At 38.1% G+C, this 21,091-nt stretch overlaps 1 protein-coding gene across 1 annotated transcript; it reads right to left on the bottom strand.

The window, feature by feature from the left end:
* Window positions 1–521: 521 nt before the first annotated feature.
* LOC115697476 (alcohol dehydrogenase-like 6) lies at window positions 522–20,532 on the bottom strand. Its single transcript, XM_030624498.2, has 10 exons — window positions 20,371–20,532; window positions 20,116–20,252; window positions 15,528–15,565; window positions 14,739–15,061; window positions 14,105–14,187; window positions 13,926–14,001; window positions 13,774–13,835; window positions 13,402–13,497; window positions 13,153–13,314; window positions 522–1,200 (listed from the first exon to the last, which is right to left on the bottom strand). The coding sequence occupies exons 1-10, from the start codon at window positions 20,414–20,416 to the stop codon at window positions 1,090–1,092; spliced, it is 1,134 nt and encodes a 377-aa protein (XP_030480358.1). The 5' UTR covers window positions 20,417–20,532; the 3' UTR covers window positions 522–1,089.
* Between the last annotated feature and the right edge of the window lie 559 nt (window positions 20,533–21,091).

Genomic DNA, 21,091 nt, shown 5'->3' with positions numbered 1-21,091 from the left:
CTAAGTGTGGAAATAAAGGAAAATAAGATTTTTAAGCCAAAAATACCACTTTACTTCAGCCAAATAAACACATAAAATAAACATTTATTTTCCAAATAAAAAGTCACTAAAAGACAAAAAGTCATTGGGGCAAAAAGACCATTTTGCCCCTCCACCATAAAATCACAAAAACCATACTAAAGGGGTATTTTTGGGAAATTCTAAATTCCCGGCCATTCCCGACATTCCCAATGTCTAAAACCCGTCCCCAAACTACTAGCATACTAAGTTGTGGTTTCTACTGAGCCAAACGCCGAGTTCCAAAATACCGGGCACCGGAATTACAAAATAGGCAAGCTACTGAATACGTAGATAACAGTAATAAATTATTTAAATAGCTATAAATAATTTCATAATTAATCACATTCAACTGATAATTTCCAAATTAACTAAGCGGGCTTTACACTCTTTTACTTATCATTATATTACTTGTTTGTGGCTACGTGCACTTGCGTATATCTAATTTTAGCACAATAACTTAATAATTCTCACTAACAACTCCAAATTACCCAAAAGAATATAAAAATACAAAATAACATATATTTTCACAAAATGGGAGGAAAAGAACTAAATATAAATAAAATACACACAAATTAAGCTAAAAAAAAATGACAAATAACTCTTTATTCAAGAGTTATCACGCAACCTCTAGGCCTTCTCAGCTTAATTTCCTCTTCCAGGAGCTTGTTGGATAAGGTGAGTCAAATACTCCATCATCAAGATAAAGAGTAAAGGGAGATAGGTTCTTTTTTTAAGACCTTTCTCACCCTTAATATTGACCTTGAATTCGCCCATTCATCATGAGTGAGTACGAGGTGCCTCTCAAACAACCATAATCCAATGGATATATTGAGAAGGGAAGCAAAAGGTGGTAAGAATAAGGGTACAACATAAAAATAAATATTTAAGTCAGAATCATTAGTCTTCTTCAACCAAATGTGCTATCATAAATTGGTCATATTTCACAACAGGTTCGATCATTACAAAGAACATATTCCATCATTGCAATTTCTGCAATTTATAATTTTGTTGAACCAAGAAGAAATACTTTCACATGTGAATAACACAGCGCAAGCACTTGCCCTCTTTCATGAGATCGAAAGCTTTATTGATATCCCCAAATGCCAGATTATGTGTTATATACTCGTCAATCTGAATTTTCTGAAAGGAAAAAAAAAAACAACTGTCAATGATCTCTTCTGCGAGGAATGAATGCATACATACGAGCGACATGTTCTAAAACAAGAAAACTCTTCAGTATTATTCGTAATCATCCTGCAAGGTCAGAACACCTTTGACGGACAAAACTAACTTGAATATGATGAAATAGGAAAAAGAAAGGCAGAGATGAGAATAGCATAGAACAAATTAAAATAGTCCTCATACTTGAGGCATCAACCAAAATTTACATGATATTATGTAGCAACTTTCTCAAGGCATACTAAAGAAAAATGCACTTATTCAAACGGTTTCTACTGCTAAATTAAAAGAGAAAAGATGAATTTGATTGACATTGAATACAAGAAGCATATAAATTTTCAGCCACCTTATTCATGAGTTATGCCAGTCTTGCAAGGTTTATCTGGCGCTAAAATCACACATGGGACTATAGTTTTATTTGTGTGCATCCCCTCTCATGTTTCTATGTTCTGTTTCTAGAAAAGATTAATGTTTAATAGCATACCCTAGCAAAATTTTCATGCATGGCTATTTGCACTTTTACTAGGAAATAAACTCCAAAACATACCAAGCTCTAGTTTTCTACCCAAAAGTGGTCCTTAATGACAACATATAGCTACAAAATATCACGAAGAAAGCCATAAATTCTCTACATTTAACAAAACAAAATAATAAAGAAAAGCAGTTATTTCCTTCTGATTTTGAAAGCAAGTAACATGACACATGAGCCATAAAGTTTCAACTATCATCACACATGGGATGCATAATTGCATTTTTACAAATGAAATATAACAGTATGCCATAATGTAATGAAACTATACATAATAAAACATGACAACTCCATTGTAGTTGATTAGACAATAAAATAGTATAAAGTAGTAATTTGCATAGGAAAACAATTACAATATCCACGAAGGGGGTAAATTTCTCTTGTTGTCGCACCAAAATCTTTTGATTTAACAAAATTAGCTTTAGGATATAGTCCTTCCTATAAATAAAACTATAATTCTTAAGAACAGTGAAATGGATACAAGATATAAGCTCATTATGCTACTTAGAGACTTGGAATTACTTACTATACTTTGTCTTTCATCTCTTTTCTCAATTTCTTCTGTTCCAAGATTTATACGTACAGAGAAAATAACATAAGCTGAATGCATTTTTTATAACTAGTGCCCTTAGTTTAAGTTTGTAAGAAAAATATGTTGTTATAAACCGAGTAAGTTTATCGTAATTTTCCTTTCCTTTTCCTCTGTTTTGTTTTCCCGTCCTTTTATTTATTTATTTTAGTTTCATTTGTTTGGCTTTTATGCTGAGTCTTACAATATGGCCACTTCAGGCCAATATTCAAATACACTTGTGTGCGGAGAAAGAATAGAGACGAAAAGGTGTGACATGAGTGTAGGGTGTGTTGTGAGAGATGTTGACTCATAGAAAAGAGAAGGCTGAGTTAGTTTTGGGTTTTGTAATAAAGAGTGGAGTGCGTGATAAAAGGGTTTACGGGAATTTTGGTGGGTTGTTAGGAGAGTCCAAGCTCTCGAATTCCAGGAATTATCTTCCTTTTGCTGTTTTTTTGTTTCCCTGAGATTAATATGATTGTTGGTTTCAGGCGTTTCTTCCTTTTTCTCTGCAATTTTGCTGCACACCAGGCTTAGTTTCCACAATAAACTTAACAGTTTCATAGCACTAGAAGTGAGCATTGTGCAACAACGATAAACGCTTCTAATTTTGTCTTTTTACCTTTTTTTTTTCCCATTTTATCTTTTCGTTTTGAAGTCACTGTAAGGGAATATTCCATTTTATTACCTTGTTGTTTGTCTTACGAACTTGATAGCATTTAATACTTTGTATATAGTACATCAATTTAAAGTTCTACATATCCCTCAATTCTAATTTCTTTTTCTTTTTTTGTTCATAAAAAATTTATTAATATTTTGTAGATTGGTGTAAATTTATGGACGGGTTTTAGCAATAATGAGAGAGCAAGAGAAAGATTAAGAGAGGAGAGAAAAAGACAAACACATTGAGCTGAATTACTTCTTTATAAATTGGTGAGAATCTGGAAGAGGGAAGGTAACTCAAGAGACATTCAACTCTCCCGAAACCAATCCCAATCTCCTAATACCCTGAATACCCTGTTCTTCCATCAGGGACTACATATACACTCAAGATCAGCTACAAACTAACTTAATGTAATAGTTATCTAAATTTACAAAATTAACCTCCGTTTTGTAAAACTTTATCCTGGTTTGTTTTATTTCTAGAATAAGTTGTTGATGCTGAAAAGTGACTAACACTAGCTCGTTAGATTGGCGAGATGAATAATAAATTTAAGTATATAATTTAGAGAGACATGCAAAATTTATAGTAGTTCACTCGCCATGTCGCGATGGTAGTCAGGATGGTATAGGAGCTACATCTACTTTGGCTTTTTATTTCTTACAAGAATTTTTTTTTGAAAAACAGAAAGAGATCTTTGTCTAAGACCGACCCCTCCCCCGTTATCTATAGATAGCTTTACTTGTGGCGGAGGAATACCATGATTACAAGTGCTATATCAAAAACATTTAAAACATTTGAAACAAAACCAAACCAACGAGACATCAACAATTCAGGTGCTATTAAGCAACATTACTCAACAATCTCCAATCTCTATTCAAATCTAAGAACGAAAACTGCTCAAAACTTTTAGTTTTATAAACCCAAACAGCTGTCCAAAATCTGACTTTTTTCCATAATTCTTCAACTGAGGCTTCAATCCCTTCAAAAATTCTGTTATTTCTTTCGAGCAAAATAACCCAAATGATTGCTAGAACAGCTGTCTTCCATAGATATGATCTACCCTTACTACCCCCCACCTTGCTGGACTAAATCGGGAAGTACCCATTGGATCTCAAAGGCATTCAACAGCTTTATCCAAAGTTTTTGGGCAAGACAGCACCCCAAGAACAAATGTGCCACTTCTTCACTACTTTTCTTACAACAAACACACCATCCCGGGGACAAACAGATAAATGGTCGCCTTCTTTGCATCATAGGATGCACATTAATTTTTCCTAATGCCACAAAAATTACAAGAAAATCGGCTAAGTCTGAAAGCTCTAATTTCTAGAGAGAGATGTTCTGATCTTATGAGTACTTTTCTAAATGTAAAAAATGAGCTAGAAGAGCTCTCTTTTTATAGGGAAAGAGGTCCTATTAAAATGATAAAAAAAAATAATTCAAAAAATATGAAAATTTACATTTAGGCTATTTGTTACCGTAGATGATGATCTAACGATGAAATCGACTCTGGAAGTCGCTCGTCAATTTTCGAAGGTTGAGTCGTGTCTGCAGCACTTGTTTTGGGTAAGTTGTACCTTAAATTTATAACTCTCTCAGGGTGAAATTTGGAGTCAATAGCTTTAGAATTGCGATTGAAGTGGAAGTCAAGACTTGATAGAGCAGTGAAATAGCTTCGCAACACAAGTTGAATTACATCAATCGGATCAATATTGAGTGAATTATGACCAATTTAATGAAGGTTGTGTTACACCACTGCCACTACCACTTAAAGTGTATTCTAGAAGAAATAAAAACAAAAGAAACTAAGTGTACATATAACTGTTGATGTGGCAACCTTGGTCAAAGGAAGTGTTTAGTTTGGTGTCAGTTTTAGTGGGTTGGGCATAAGTAGAGTCTTATTCTTTCATTTGGGGCATTGAGAAAATTGTACAGGGTAAATAATACTCTAGGGAGATACCTGGTTGTCTTGAAAAGCTATGAAAGAGATTTTGTAAATGTCTTTCATTCATCAATAATACCAGACTTTTCTTCAACTCTATGGCTTGGCTAACTTTGATTTGAGCTTATAATGAGGTGACTGTGAGTGCATCAAATTGGCATCAGAGCAGTTGACGTGAGAGTCATGGCACCCACTAAGAAAGCTGCCAAGAACGACCAAGAACGCACAGAGGAGATGCCGGAGACAGAGGAACATGTCGATGCCAAAATCGAATGTATCAGACATGAAATGCGACAGTTTAAGGAGGAGATTACAGCCATGCTTGGAAAATTATTAGATAAGCAAGCTGATGAAAGTGGGTTGAACCAGAACAAAGAGCCCGTTACGAAACAACCCCATTTAAGAACTCTAGAAAAATCTTAAAAATGGATTCAACAACCAACCATGGGATTTTCAACAGTACCGGACATGAGAAATACCAACTCCGTTTACGAGCATCGATGGCACTGTCGCTTACGACGACTGCAATTACCCATCTTTGATGGTACCGACCATGACGGGTGGTTGCTCCGAGCTGACAAGTATTTCACCCTCCAACGATTCAGTATTGAGGAGATGTTGGAGACAGCTGCAATCAGTTTCGAAGGGAAGGCGCTTACTTGGTACCGGTGGGAGTTGCGGCGCCGTTTGATCATCTTGTGCGAAGACCTACGGTTGCTGGTCTTGAATAAATTTCGTAACACTTCCAAGGGTTCGCTCCACGAACAGTTCTGCAAGTTCCGACAAGAAGGTTCCATGGAAGAATATCTGGAACTGCTTGCACCCTTAAATGATGTCTCCGAGGTGGTGGCGCTCAGCCAATTCTTGACTGGGTTAAAAAAGAATATTAAGGAAGAGTTGAGGTTATTTGAACCCAATACTTTGAAGTTTGAACAAGGCCATGGATTTTGCTGCTAAGATCGAGGGCAAGAACCATTCTTTATTTGGTTCTCATTTGAATTGGAACAATTTCAAAGGGCCAGGCAACAATGGGGATAGGAGGAGAACCAACCTTTCTAATAAAGATCAGAAACCCATTGGCTAATTCCGAGGTGCAAGAAAAATGACAAAAAGGCATTTGGTATCGGTGTGATACCAAATGGGCTCCGGGATCGATGTGCTAGGAAGGAATTGAGTATGGTAATCACTTGTGATGAGGACGAAGACTCGGGACCGGAGAAGGATGAATTGGCCCTTGATCAAGCTGAGATTACAAAGATAGTGGAAGTCTCGCTAAATTCAGCAACGAGAATAGTAGCCCCACGCACTACGAAAATTAAAGGAGCGATAAGGAATTATAAAGTTACGGTACTTATCGGCTTTGGGGCTACCCACAACTTCATTTCCAAAGAATTAGTAAAAAAGAACAAGTTGTCGTTAACTAAAACAGGGGAGTATAAAGTGACTTTGGGATCGGGAAAATCGATTAAGAGTGAAGGAGTTAGTAAGGAAGTGGTGCTAGAACTACAAGGGCTGACCATCATTGATGATTTTTTACCTTTTGAATTAGGAAGCACAGATGTAATCTTGGGTACGCAATGGCTGGCAACCTTGGGCAACACTCACATTGATTGGAAGCATCAGATTTTGAAGTTCAAAGTGGGGGAACAACTCGTAACCATAAAAGGGAATTCTTGTGTGGGAAAGAGTCTAGTGAATTTGAAAACAATGTTGAGAATGTGCCACAAAGAACCCACTGAGCGGCTGGAAAAATGTAATTTAGCCACCACCGAGACTAATCCAGCATTTTTAGACAATGTTTTGAGCAATTACAAAGTGTTTCTTGAACTCCCAAAGGTCTATATTAGAGATACGTGTTGCTCAAAGGTTTCTCCTTTACAAATTACTCTCTAGACAAGTCGTTTGGCAAAAGGCATGTCCTGAGATACGTACGCGCACTACCATGGCCTGGCACGGGGGACAAGATCTAATCTTGTGTCAGAAAAAGGTATAACCGTCTGTAGGTCGATTTCCATATGAGGTTGGCGTGGCCATCCACATCCGTGTAGGAGTTGTCGTCCGTCATCAGTCCAGAGTAGTCCTTACCCAGAATTTAGACAACCAACCTGCCATTCCAGGACTTCTCGAAGCTCCAGGACAAATACGGTCCTTCCGCGTCTCGAAGATGTTAACTGGCCATAGATAGCCCTCTGCCTTAAGTATCCATCAAACCCCTCCCAGATTAACGGGGTGTCTCCGTGAGGATCCGTGGTGGTCATCCCTATTGGTCCGGGAGATTAACGCATCTTTACCTCTAATTATGCCACGTGTCTCCTACTTAAAAACACAGATAACAGGGATAAATCCCCCACAATTGCCAGCAAGGACACACGACTAGGCAACAACCACAAGGCCTAAGTCGATCAATGTCTTTGATCGACTTGGAAGACAAAAGAGCCTGCATAACAACATCACGAAGAAGCGGCCAGCTGATACACATATCACCACAGTGTGTAGGGATGAATTTGACACCCTTGCCGCTCTGGTTAAGGGTATCATTACTCCGAAGCCAACAGGGTACGGGTTAGATCAAGAGCGATGTTCTCCTCTCTCAGATCGAATCAAGGCTTTGAAGATCCCCTCAAAATTAAGAATTCCAGTATCCATACACTAGCAAAGAAGACCCTCTCTCTTACATACACAACTTCGAAGTACAGACTGACCTGCAAGGCATTTTAGACGATTCTCGTTGTCGAGTCTCTCTATCCACGCTATCAGAAGCAGCACAACAATGGTATCTCAAGCTTTCCCCGAGATCTATTGTTTCCTGGGAAGCGCTCAAGAAAGTATTTTATGACCAATTCTTCCCATCAAGGCACAGACCAATCGAGCCCAACTATTTGGTCGACATCAAGCAACAAGAAGACAAACCTTTAAAGGATCATCTTCAACAATTCTTAAAGGCCACCGCACAGACGAAGATACTCAGTGAAGACGCTAAAGTCATAGCAATGACAGCTGGACTAACAGAAATGAGTCCATTCTTGAAAGACTTGAAGCTCAAATCAATATACACCATTCAAGAGCTTTTAGATAGAGCTGACGATTTCATCAAGCTCGAAGAAGCCGTCAAGAAGGTCAGAGGAGTTGCTTAACCAAATGCAATCAATTACACTGCTTATCTATTTCCTGAGTCTCGAAGAGACATTGACCAAGATAGTAAAGAAGAGTCAACATCGAATGCCTTCACTGAAATAGATTCCTTCTATTTCCTAAGATGAACTCGAGCAGGGAGATAGTGATGACGAGTCCCCTGCTATTTCTCAAGAAAGTCTCGAGCAAGAAAACAGTGATGATGAATCTCCCCCTACTTCCCAAGACGACTCAGGAGAGGAAGGCAGTGACAAAGATTCTCCCTTTGTTTCCAACAATGATCAGAAACAGAGAAGCAGCAATGAAGATGTCCTATGAGTCTTCTAAAGATATAGATCAAGAAAGTGACACTGAAGACTCCCACTGAAAGAGGGAAGGACCTTATATCGCCACTGAAGCGTTAGAACCAGGGACAAACAGGTTTGAATTTTCTATGACTGCCACTTGAATCCAGTGTTGGTACCAAGGTATTGGAACAGGGAGCATTTGAGACGATATCATCAATAAAGCAATTGTTCCCTAAACAGTACGCTGCACAATGAGATTTACTTTACCTTGTGCAAGTGAAACGATCGCCTCTCGAGCTGATAAGATGCGACAAAGTCATCTTTTATTTGGGAGGTCCATCGCTAAGGTATGACCCCTACAATATTATTCGAACAAGACATTAGTGTAGTGGGGATCACTTAAGCTAAATGTTGATGAAAAACGAAAGTCTGCAACTGCTGACAACACTCTCAAGCGCTAAACAAAGCTTGTAGAGTTGGTCTTGAGGTAACTACAGTTATTTCTTTAATGAGTTAAACACTGCCAACCCATAAATCTCCGAATAAGTGGACAGATGCTTACACATGTAATAACTCTCTGAGACACATGATCAACAAAGCCCAACGGGATTCGGTATGACAAGTGACCAATGGAGGTATTTATTCGATCACTTGGGGGGCAAATAAAACATAGTATATGAGAGTTATGTACGTTATATGAACATTCACAAAAATCATGGTACACGAGAGTCATGTATGTCACATACACTTTGGTATACGAGAGCCTAGTGTTACCCTGGTATACGGGAGCAAGGGTTGCAGTGGCATTCAAAAATTCCGCACACCTGAGTTAGTATTTCTTTGGTTTAATGAAATGTTGACGTTATCCCTAGTAACTGAGTTTCTTAATCTTGAAGTGCTAGTGCGAGTGCTGGTAAGTTCATTAAGTTGAATAACTCCACATACAGACTATCTACACACCAAAAATGAGCACTATTACAGTATAAACGTTTGAGGTCACACAAGAATATAACAACGAGTTTATCAATCTAAAGTGCTAGTGCAAGTGTTCCTCCTCGAATCACAAAAAAAAACGAACAGCATCATCATTTACAATAGGCTCTCTGGAAGCAGGACGTTGCATCCAAAAGAAATTTTCTAGTTGATTGAAGAAAACCCTCTGAGAGTGGGACGTTGCCCCAGTTGTGGTATTCTTTCAGTGGCTAAGCCTCCTCCTAAGTATGGGACGCTGTACTTAGCACGGGTTCAGTCCAATCTATCTTTTTTCTTTTTCCTCCCTTGGAGTTTTTTCTTTGACAAGGTTTTATGAGTTGAAATCATCAAACCAGGTTCTTCAACAACCAATGATTTCGCCCTTATACAGAAAATCTAACAGGTTTCTCCACACTACTTATCGACAATGATTCATCTCACTTATGATCATAAAATGAATTTATGTTTGAGCACCAAGCGCATAAGCAACAACCCACCACACCTCAACAGTGGTTTATCTCACTCACAGCAGATAACTTCAACATACAAAACTTCAATGTTTTTCACTCCAGTCACTAAGAGATCAACATTGGGGGGGCAAGAGCAGTCAAGCTCAGACAGTGTCAATGAAATTTCAAACATCATGGCAACTAAGGTGATGTTTAAGGATCAGGCATCACCAAATGTTCTAATCAAAACAGACACTAGAAAGAGTGAGTCACTCCCTAAAAGATTTGAAGTCATGCAAACAATTCATGTATGGTTTCAGGTGAGCCAACATCGTTCCTTGTGGTAAGACCAGATTACCACTCACAGTCGAAACAGCCCCATGGCAAACATCACTAGGTCTAGGACAACCTTCATAGTGATCGACACCAAGTCTCCTTTGAAGGTCAACACCCAGCGACCTTCGAGCCATCTCAATTATCTAACACATGTCTGTCAAAATCTCGACAGCAGTTGGTATCGACCGTCTCCTTGGCAACCAAAGAGTAGAATGTGAATGTTACAACACATCGTTGACATCCGCCCAGAAGATCTCCTCGACTATGCTGAGGGAATGAGGAAAACCTCCTTCACTATGATAATTGTTGACCTCAGGTTTGGCCAACCGACAGCGGAGTCGTATTAACTCCGATGCTTGCCACGTGTTACACAATAAGAAATTAAAAGTAAAAGAACACAAGATTTTTATAGAGTTCGGCCCCCTTAGTTAGCAGGTAATGACCTACTCCCCTTTTAGTTGTATAGATACTGGGAGATAATACTATTCAGATCACTATAGGTGGGATCTGCGATAGCTCTCTTAAGGTTACAGTGTAGGAATCAAAGATGGCAAATCTCAAGTGTGGAGAGAAGCAATGGGCGTGTGAGAGAGAGAAAGATGAGATAAGTTCTCAGACTTAGAGCTTAAGACTTAAGATTTTGAACTTAGTTATGACGTAGGGTTTTAGGGTTTAAATAAAGCCCTTTATATAGAAGAGCTTAAACCCTTATTATCAAATAAAATACAAATGACTAAAATGCCCCTTGAGAATAGATATTTTCCTCTATCTTCATGGGTTGTTAAGGCCCAATTCGCAGTCTAGCTTGCTATCCACGTGTAATGTTGTACACCAAAGTCCTACCAGGCCAAGTTCTGGCAAATCATGCACCTGCAGGATGCAAGCATACCGACCTTGTGCTGTCCAGAAGCTGGCCGGCCAGCCTCCTTGAGGTGGCTGGTCTGTCATTCGTCATCTCGTTTGAGTGCCGGGACTCCCCGTTGGTTGAAGTGCTGAGTAGATGACTTGGCCTTCTTGTTGGTGAACTGTACTGCGACGTGGCGCTGATATCGTCCACGTAGACATGCCACGTCAGGTGAACAAAAATCGAGATAACAAGAACAGTTAAGGGGAAGTGGAAGACCACCTTTGCTGTCAAGACAACCAAGGGGACGAAGAAGGCCTCTTCTATTGTGAATACAAAGGGACGATGAAGACCTCTAAGGTTAAAGAACAAGGAAAAAATGGAGACTGCACCTGCAATCATTCTAAGGTGCACCCGAGACGGGGAAAACATCACCCTTATCTTGGGCATATTAATTCAAGAGTTGGTCACATCCTCAATTGACCAAAGAACAACCAACGAATGCTACAACACATCGTTGACAGTCGCCAAGATGACATTCTCCGCTGTGAAGCCGAGGAGATGACGAAGACCTCCTCCGCTGTAAAGCTGGAGGAGATGATAAAGGTCTCCTCCGTTGCAAAGCCGAGGGGATGTTGAAGGCCTCGTTCGCTGGAAAGTCGAGAGGATGTTGAAGGCCTCCTACTCTGTAAAGTTAAGGAGTTGGCGGAGGCCTCCTCCGCTATCCAACCGAGAAGATGAACAAGACCACGTTCACTGAAACACAACCGAGGGAATGCTAAAGAACTTCAACACTACAACCTAAAAGAAGATAAAAACTGCATCTATATTCACATAAACATACAGTGTGATAAGAGAGTCAATGCTAAGACAACAACCAAAGATCTATTGTAAATGTTGACGTTTCAATGTCGGCATGATTTCACAATATCTCAACTCAAAGGAAACCATTCAAGGAGTCATATAAATTTTAAGTTGAAAAGGAGAAGATAAATGGTAAGAAAAAATATTCATCTTTTCTCTTCTCTTTTTATACTTAGAATTTCGAATTCCACTATTCAACAGGGAATGGGAATTCAAACTCCTACTCTTAGTGGAAATGCTTGAAGAACAGAAACAATTGTCCTAGATTTTCAAAATTGATATCCACCTGATAATTTCGAGAAAAACGGGCTTGGTTCACGTCACCAAGTCAACTCCACACAAGTGTAAAGTTGACTTGGAGGGCAAATATTAACCCAAAGTCAACCTGGACGCAGGGCTAGGGACCCCTCCCAGGTCGACTTGCTATGATCCGAGACTACTCAACTCCGGGATGTTTTCTTTCTTGCCACGTGTCAAACACGGATGTCTACGTCATCAGGACTACTTTTGATGTAAGCATAAGTGTTGTGTACTGGGGTCTTATCCATTCATATTTATAATTTTTTAATATTAAAAAAACTATGGAAAAGTACAATTTTGAACTGATTTATGTTAGGATCCACATTGACCAAGTAAGCGATTTGTTGGTAGTATATAACTGCTTGGGTACTTCCTCCCTTAGGCTACCTAAGTAGTTGTATCAAGTGGTATCAAAGCCATGCATCCAAAGTGGACCACCGTAGAATAGATCCCACATGGACTAAGGTGGTATTTGGTTGGGGGTAATAAAATTGAATGAATTAGAAAGGAAACAATTTTTATTCCATTTCTTTGTTTGGTTGCATTTAAAAATATTGGAATGTCATTCCAGTAGAATGCTCTTTCCACTATTTTAGTAGAATGACTATTCTATTTTGAAATGGAAGGAAAGACCATTCCAATATAACATGAAGAAAAATTTAATGGTTTTTTTTATTAATTTTTTTGTACATTTTAAATTTTATTCCATTCTATTCTTATTTCTATTCTGATTCTCATTTATATTCCTATGTTTTCATTCCTCCTAACCAAACGCCACTTAAGTATGAGATTGATTGGTCGCTTTTGGGAGTGAGCTCTACCCAAGTGGTAATATCAATTTATCATATACAAGATATGAAAATATTATTAATTAAACATGTACTAAGTTGGTTTCAATTTCAAGACTGACATACTAAAATGGTATAACTAAACTTCAGTACTTTAAGAATCATACACATATTGTTAGTTATTATTTATATGAAAAGAAGGAAATGGAGAACAAATTATATAGCCATGACTGCTTACCTTCTCGATGTACATGTTAACTAATGATGGAAGGTCCGATTTAGGTCTCCATCCTCCAAATAGAGATCCTTTTAATGTTCTCCCAGATAGAAATGTTCCATAGTGAGCGGATACTTCTGGTTTTACTTTTGGCACACCAAGTGTGACAGCTATACCCCATCCCTGAAAGAAGACACCACAAAAAGGTTGAAGCAAAGTTCACTTTAGAAAATATATATTTATGAAATATAAAGGTGTGATAAAAATTACATCGCAGCATGATTGCAATGCTGTAGTTATCATTCCAGTGTCACCTATACACTCAAAGGAGTAATCTGCTCCTCCATCTGTAACACGCTTAATAACCTGAATCGATAAAACATTCCAATAGTTTCAAAGATAAATTTATCTCAAATATGAAGCACTTCTTGGAAGAAGGGAGTTGCCAAAGTAAGTTGGTGATCATATTTTATTATCTAAACTGATTTATGTTTTAATTTAAGGCCACATCAATAAAAATGACAACTCCACCAACTCAACTAATAAGTTAATGTTCAACCAATTTTTATTCTTTAAAGTCAGCTAATATGATTGTCAAGGGAAGGATAGTTTTCATTATGGTGGTTTAGATGAATAAAATACCTGCTGAATAGGTTCGCTACAGTCATTAGGATTGAAAAATTCTGTGATTCCAAAACCACTTGCTGTGGACCCAAAATAGTACAAATTATTCATCAAGAATTTTACATGCATTAACCTTATAAATCCAATCTTAGAAGAGAATAAGTCGGTACCTTTTACAATTTTTTCAGGATTTGTGTCTACACCAATTACTCTAGATGCTCCCCTAAGCTTAGCACCTTGTGCAACCTGTAAAGAAAAAAATGCATTTCATGTTTGTAATCATAGTTTAGGAGCCAATTGTTGAGAAACATAGTGAAATGTAAACATATTATCAAGTCTATGAACTTACAGAAAGGCCTACTGTTCCAAGACCAAATATCACAACAGTTGATCCTTTAGATATATCAGCAACATTCCAAGCAGCACCCAGACCTAGCAACGAACTTCAATTCCTTTCTTTAGATTACTCAACCAGTTGAATTTTCATTTCTGATAAGCATCTGATACAACCCACAATAATATACTCATCTATTTCCAAGGACGAGTCTCCTATCCAACTATCACACTACATTTTCCTAGCTTCATCTTTTTCCCTTTACCAAATACATATCTAAAAACATAATTTTCTGCACAAAAAATATTTGAGAACTATTCTTTTACATTTCAACTCTATATCAACAATGAATATAAAAATTATGCCTTTGGTGACATGGATTAAGAAAAGAAAAAAAAAATAAAGAGAATGTTTGTGTGTGATTTTTACTTCAGACAATTTGTTAATCTTAATTTCATCATTTGAAATTATCATTTCCTGCACTAATTCCATTCCAATTGTCAAATTTGACTTTTTCTTTAATTTGCACATAGCCCAAATATGAATATTTATACGCAGATATTGCAAGAAAAATTATAAATAAAGAAAAAAAAAACAAAAAATCAAAAGGTATCGATATCTTTAGAAAATGAATTCTTTTAAATGATACCTGCAGCTACTCCACAGCTTAGAAGGCATATTTTGTCTAGAGGGACATCGGAGTTGACTTTGACAGCACATCCAGAATGAACAACGATATATTCACTAAAACTAGAAACTGCACAATAATGATAAACAGGCTTTCCTTTTATGAAGAAGCGTGTCTTTTGATCACTATGCATTAAACCTCTCCTCTCCAAGCCCAATACTTGGCATATGTTGCTTTTACCAGATACACATTGTCTGCATGTGAAGCATTCTCCTGTGAATACTGTAAGCACATGGTCCCCCTCACTAAATTCAGTTACTCCCTGCCCCACACTCTCGACAATCCTGAACATTTTAATGAAGAACATTAACTGAACGACATATAATAGAAATGTTGATATGATTACAGATTTAAAAAAATAAAATATGCTGTTTTGAAGTCATTTTTCTGTTTATTTGTTAATACCAATAAGTGAAATTCCTAAGAGAATAAAAACAAAATAATAATTGTATGTCATACTTAACAATAAAACATGAGACAATAATCCTTAACTCTTTATGATGGTTAAGACTCAGACGTAGTAGAGAATAACCTCTAAGATGCATAATTAAATTAGAGATTTAGAGTAAAATTAAGTAATACCCCATACCCAAAGAAAAAGATAATATGGAAAAGCACATTGATTAAACTGACACTCAAAAAGGGAACACGCTGAGAATTTGTGACAGTGACCAAAATCCATTTTCGTCGTATGAGCTAACATGAAGGGGAACCGCAAATTATGTAATTGAAAAATGGGGAAAAGGTTACCCCGATGCTTCATGGCCAAATATCCGAGGAAATATATTCTGCATCAATGAAAAATTCTCCAAGAAAGGTCAGACAAATTTATCCAGAGATAAAGTTATTGAAAGTTCATTGATGGACAAATATTTTATGGCTAGCAGTAAATATAAGATATGATATTTAATTTCCAAAAGTGAATAAATTATACATTCTGAGAAAGAGCCAATACTAAGGAAACCATTCAAGAAAATATCAAGTACATTCTTTCAAAGAATGATGAAAATTCAATTGCAAATATCCACAATGGTTCAATGATTACAAGTAGCAATGTACTTACTAAGAGCTGTGTCTTTATTATGTATGTATAAATCTTTATATAAATATATATGTGTGTGTGTGAAACAAATTTTTTATTAATAAGAGATTAATAAAATATCAAAGCAATTATATAAGAGATGAAACTATCACATTACAACAATTAATGCCAATCACAAAGAAGTGTTGAGGAGTATGTGTTACAATCCTTGTTGAAGATCCGCATAGTCATACAATGCTTAATTTTGTATCAAAGAAAAAAAACACCACGTCCTCTTCTTCATCATTGATAATTCTAATGTTTCTTTCCAGTCACACTACTTGTCAAAAGCAAAACAACAACAGGAACATTTGAATTGAAACACCCTCATGGCACCCCATGCCCCCCACACCGTAAAAGCATCCTAGGACCTCCAGGAGATACATTGTGTCACGGCTTGGCAAGAATTGGCACACTCATAGTGCACAAGCATACAATCTTAATCAACTCTTGTCATGCTCAAATTAGCAAGAATTTTTATAGAGTTCTAGTGAAAGAAATAAACGTCAATAATAATAATAATAATAATAATAAAAGTGTGTTATATTTCATTCCAACATATCAACCAAAATCGTTTTCCATTATATGAATTTGAAGATGTTTACCGAGATTTTTGGAAACTAATTAAAATAGAGCCTAAGAAATATTAAATGCAGTAAGCAAAATAGACAAAGAGTTTTACATATTCAGGCGTTAATGAACCTTAATCTACGAGTCAGTATTTTGGCCTTAAATGACTGGTATAATATTTTACAGTGGTGTTTACATAAAACCTCAACTCTGCTCTCTTGATTTCTCTTGAAGAAGAAAAAAGCTTAGAGGAATTTTAACAGAGTTTCGGCTGTCTTTTTTGTGATCCCCTTCTATGTGGGAATAAAAGGGTATTTATAAGTACTGGTAACCCCATGACCCATTTAGGGTTTCTATAAAAGAGCCCACTATTGGAGTAAAATTCACATAAAATACTGACTATTGGACCCCCAAGAAAGTTCATTCTCGTGCATTGAGGCAACTGTACATTGGGGACCATTGTATGTACAAGACACGCGTCGCCAAAAGGTTGCACCTTGAAAATAAGACGCCTAGACAAGCCATTAGACAAAAAGGTATATTCAAAGGTGAGGTGCATGCACTACCATGATCTAACATTGGGGACAAGATCTGATCCTGTGTCAAAAAATGTATAACCGTCGCTCGAGCTATCCAGCTCTCGCCTCGCAAGTGGCTTTTGGGATCAGCCTGTATTTATAAATTGGTCCTCCTCTTGTCCAGTTGGTAGTGATCCCAATAGGTCTATTCCCCACACCGCAGATGGCCATGGACTCTGCATGAGAATAATCTCAATAGGTGATGCACGCGGAACCTTCGCGTATCTCTGACACTGTTCACAATCCAGCCATACTTGGAGCTTTCAGATGGCCTACAAGCACTACTCTATATTGTACGATCTCCAAGTGTGTTGCAAGTTTAGCCAACATGTCCGCGAATGAATTTTGGTCCCTTGGAACTTGGTGGATGTTGTAGCTTTTGAATCCATGTAGCAATTCCCGGGACCGTGTTACATAGGCAGCCATCTTCTCACTCTTGGTTTGATATTCCCCGAATATTTGATTCACCACCAGCTGGGAATCGTTGTACACTTCAATAACGTAGGCTCCTACTTTAGCCAATTGCAAGCCAACTAGCATAGCCTCATATTCTGATTCGTTGTTGGAGGCTGAAAATTCAAAGCGAATGGCGCCTTCGAGCTGATGTCCTTGAGGAAAGATTAGTACAATTCCTGCTTCGACTTCCTTTTTATTTGACGCTCCGTCAACGTAGACCTTCTAGACTGGCAGTTCCGTGACTGACTCATCAGGAACTTCATCAATTGAATCCGAAAAGGCCCCACTCTATTTCCAGACAAGTTTGGTTAAGGCAACAATCTGCTCCTCCAACCTCTTTGTGTCACTATTTGGAAGGTCGCACTCGCGAGCCTTATCGTTCACCTGAGGTCATTTCCACGTGGCGTCGCCTTTTCTCCTTTAGCTTTTTCATACTTAGCATCGAGACGCCTTCGAAGGTCCACGGTGGACCAACTATCATCAGAGTACTGTCCTATCGCACCAGGCCTTTTTTGCGCAACAGGACCTTTCAGAGCAGAAGGACGTCCAAGCCCAGAGGCATCGGTGGCCTTCAGCGCCTGCAAAGGTTTATTGGTTGGATTCACGCTTTTTCTAGGAGGTTCGGGAGCTGTCAAGTTTTGAGGGTCACCCACCTTCACCTTCCCCTTGTCCTTTGCAGGAGCTGAGGTTTCAGCGTTAGTAGGGTTTTCCCTGTTGTTTCCATTGAAGAGTTCCACCAAGGCATCTTCTTCAGAGTCCTCTTCCAAATCTTCGAGCTTTTCTTGGAGGCGTGTCATCATACTCTCCATCTTTTGAGAAAACTTCTCTTGACGGGCTAACTTTTCCTGGGTCTCATGCAGCTCTTTGGACACTCGAACTACTTTTAGGTCTTGTTCATAATAATACCCATATTTATAGTACTCGTCCTTGACGTATCCATCATCATCTTCCTCCTCGTCTTCAATTTCACAGTCTTCTTCACCCTGTTTGCGATGCTTGTCTAAGTTACCCTCTCGGTTGTCAGCTTCTGATGCATCCCCTTCTCTCGCATTGCTCGGTTGGGTGTGCTCTGGAGAGAGAGGGTTTACATCTTCTATTACGACGTCAAGGCTGCCTTGAGGAGTCTTCTTTGTGATTATTTTTCGTGTAGCCACCATAGTTTCAACAATACTGTGGCTTAGATTTTTCCTCAGCATTCAATGAAAGCACCAAAATATTTTAGAGATTTTCAGAAACAAATTAAAATAGAGCTTAAGAAATATTAAATCCAGTAAATAGAATAGACAAAGAGTTTTACGTAGTTCAGGCATTAGTGAGTCCTAATCCACGAGTCAGTATATTGGCCTTAAATGGCTAGTATAATATTTTAGAGTGGTGTTTACAATAAAATTCTAACTCTGCTCTCTAAGTTTCTCTTGAAAAAGAAAAAAGCTTAGAAAATTTTAGCAAAGCTTCGGCTATCTTTTCTTTGATCCCCTTCTATGTGGAAATGAATGGGTATTGATAGGCTAAAGTACGGGTATGGGTGACCCAGGACCCATTTAGGGTTTCTGCAAAAGAGCCCACTATTGGAGTAAAATACACATAAAATACTGACTATTGGGCATCCAAGAAAGTTCTTTCTCATGCATTGAGACAATTGTACAATGGGGACCATTGTCGGTATAGGACACGCGTCGCCAAAAGGTTGCACCTTGAAAATAAGACGCCTAGACAAGCAGTCAAACAAAAAAGTGCATTCAGATGTGAGGTGCGCGCACATGGAACAAGATCTGATCTTGTGTCAGAAAAGGTATAACCGTCGCTCGGGCTATCCGGCTCTCGCCTCGCAAGTGGTTTCTAGGATCGCCTTGCATTTATAGGTAAGTTGGTCCTCCTCTTGTCTCGGAGCAATAATAAGGCTTTCGGGTCCTCGTTGGTAGCTTGTTGGGGAACAACTCTTGGAACCCTAGTCCGGATCAGAACTTTCCTAGATGGGTGTATTCTTTTCATACCCATCAGGGATTGATGAGGTTGTGCTAATTTGGAGGGTTGCTATACGACTTGTCCTTAATCAGGGAACAAGAATAACAGAAGACTTGACAACAAATTCATCTTGCTTCATCACATTCACCACTTCTTATCGCCAACTGGATTCCATCAACCTTCCTCTAAAATCTCCATTGAATCCTTTCTATACAGCTTACTTCCTACGATTTCGTATGACATACTATACTTCTCATTTTCCTTTTAATTCGCCCGTCTGGCGCACAAAACTAGCAATGTTAAGCCCATTACTACTAGACACAAAATGCTTCTTTGACCCCAAACTCATTTTTGTTTCTCAAATTTTTAAATGAACCAACGCAATCTCTGAAATGGTCTGTTCATTACCCAAACCAAGAAACTCCTCCCTCACTCTCTCTCTCTCTCTTTTGGTATATGTCTTGTTGTTTAATTCACTTCATATGTAATTACCACTGTGTTCATCGAACAGGAGAAACTACTTATTTTAACTCGTTTATTTATATAAACAAAAGAGAAACAAAAACTCAGCAAAGAGAAGAAGCCAGAAAGGATAACAGTTAATAACACTCAATAAACGAAGTGGGTTGCTCAAAATAAGAAACTATTGCAATTTTCAAGCATCAAGAGAGATTAAGGTACCCCGTACCTGAGATTCCCAGGCAGTGATATCAGTGCGGCAGAGAGAAGTGGCGACAACTTTGACCCTGATTTCCATAGGTTGAGGAGGGCTGACTTCAACTTCTTCCATCACCAATGGTTGACCAGATCCCCAGGCCACCGCAGCTTCTCAAGACAAATGTAATGTAACCATTTATTCTACTAGTAAGATCATAATCATCCTACCTAATCTATGTATGCTACATTTTTTTTTTTTCATATTTCGTATGTAATGCGCACGTACCTTTGCAGGTGATGACCTGAGATTGCTTGAGGGAAGACGATGACATTTTACAAGCCGAGACAACTGAGTGACCCAGCGGAGAAGAATAAGGAACTTGGTTGTTGGCGGGAGTCGTGCTTGGTTGGTGAGCATTTTGTTTCTTATTTTTAGAGGGGTAGTTGGTATGGGTAGTTGGTAGGCTGGTTCCGGGGTTCAATTGAGTGCTTTTATATGCACCACATTGTTTTGTAGAAACTTATTCTTAAAAAAAAAAACAATTAAAAAACCTAAAATAAATTTCCTCCAACTAAGTACAATCTACTTCAAGTTTTTATTCTCACGAGATGATCACTACAGCAAGTGTTTAAGAATCTGAAGCTTCGAATTCTAGAAAAAAAAACTCTGACTTTATGGGTAGTTTCTGAATATCAAAAATAACCTAAGGGAGCTCTCCTTTTATAGGTGAAGGAGGCCCACAAAAATACGAGATAAATTACAAATAAAGTGTTTTCCACAGCTGATGATGATCTCACAGTGAAAAATAACTTATGGTAAAGATAGTTAATTTTTGGTGTCTGACAGGTCCCTTTGCGAAATATTGAAAACTTATTTTCGTAACTCTTTTGGGGGTTAATTTTGAGGATGATAGCTTCATAATTTTTCCTGGTGTGTGAGACATGACTTGATAGAGGGCTTAAATAGCTTCAAAACTCAAGTTGAATCTCATCAATCGAAATAAAAT

The sequence above is a fragment of the Cannabis sativa genome, chromosome 7 (genome assembly GCF_029168945.1).
Source record: "Cannabis sativa cultivar Pink pepper isolate KNU-18-1 chromosome 7, ASM2916894v1, whole genome shotgun sequence".
NCBI lineage: Eukaryota > Viridiplantae > Streptophyta > Magnoliopsida > Rosales > Cannabaceae > Cannabis > Cannabis sativa.
Note: the sequence above shows the minus strand (reverse complement) of the source record. Positions and strands in the feature narration are given on the sequence as shown.

Bases quoted from the DNA above. Each gene is read 5' to 3' on its own strand.
- LOC115697476 (XM_030624498.2), bottom strand. From the start codon at position 20,416: ATGTCATCGTCTTCCCTCAAGCAATCTCAGGTCATCACCTGCAAAG. The intron at 14,188-14,738 runs GTATCATTTAAA...GTTCGTTGCTAG, and splicing joins AAGCTGTGGAGTAGCTGCAG to GTCTGGGTGCTGCTTGGAAT. The intron at 13,836-13,925 runs GTACCGACTTAT...TTGGGTCCACAG, and splicing joins TCCTGAAAAAATTGTAAAAG to CAAGTGGTTTTGGAATCACA.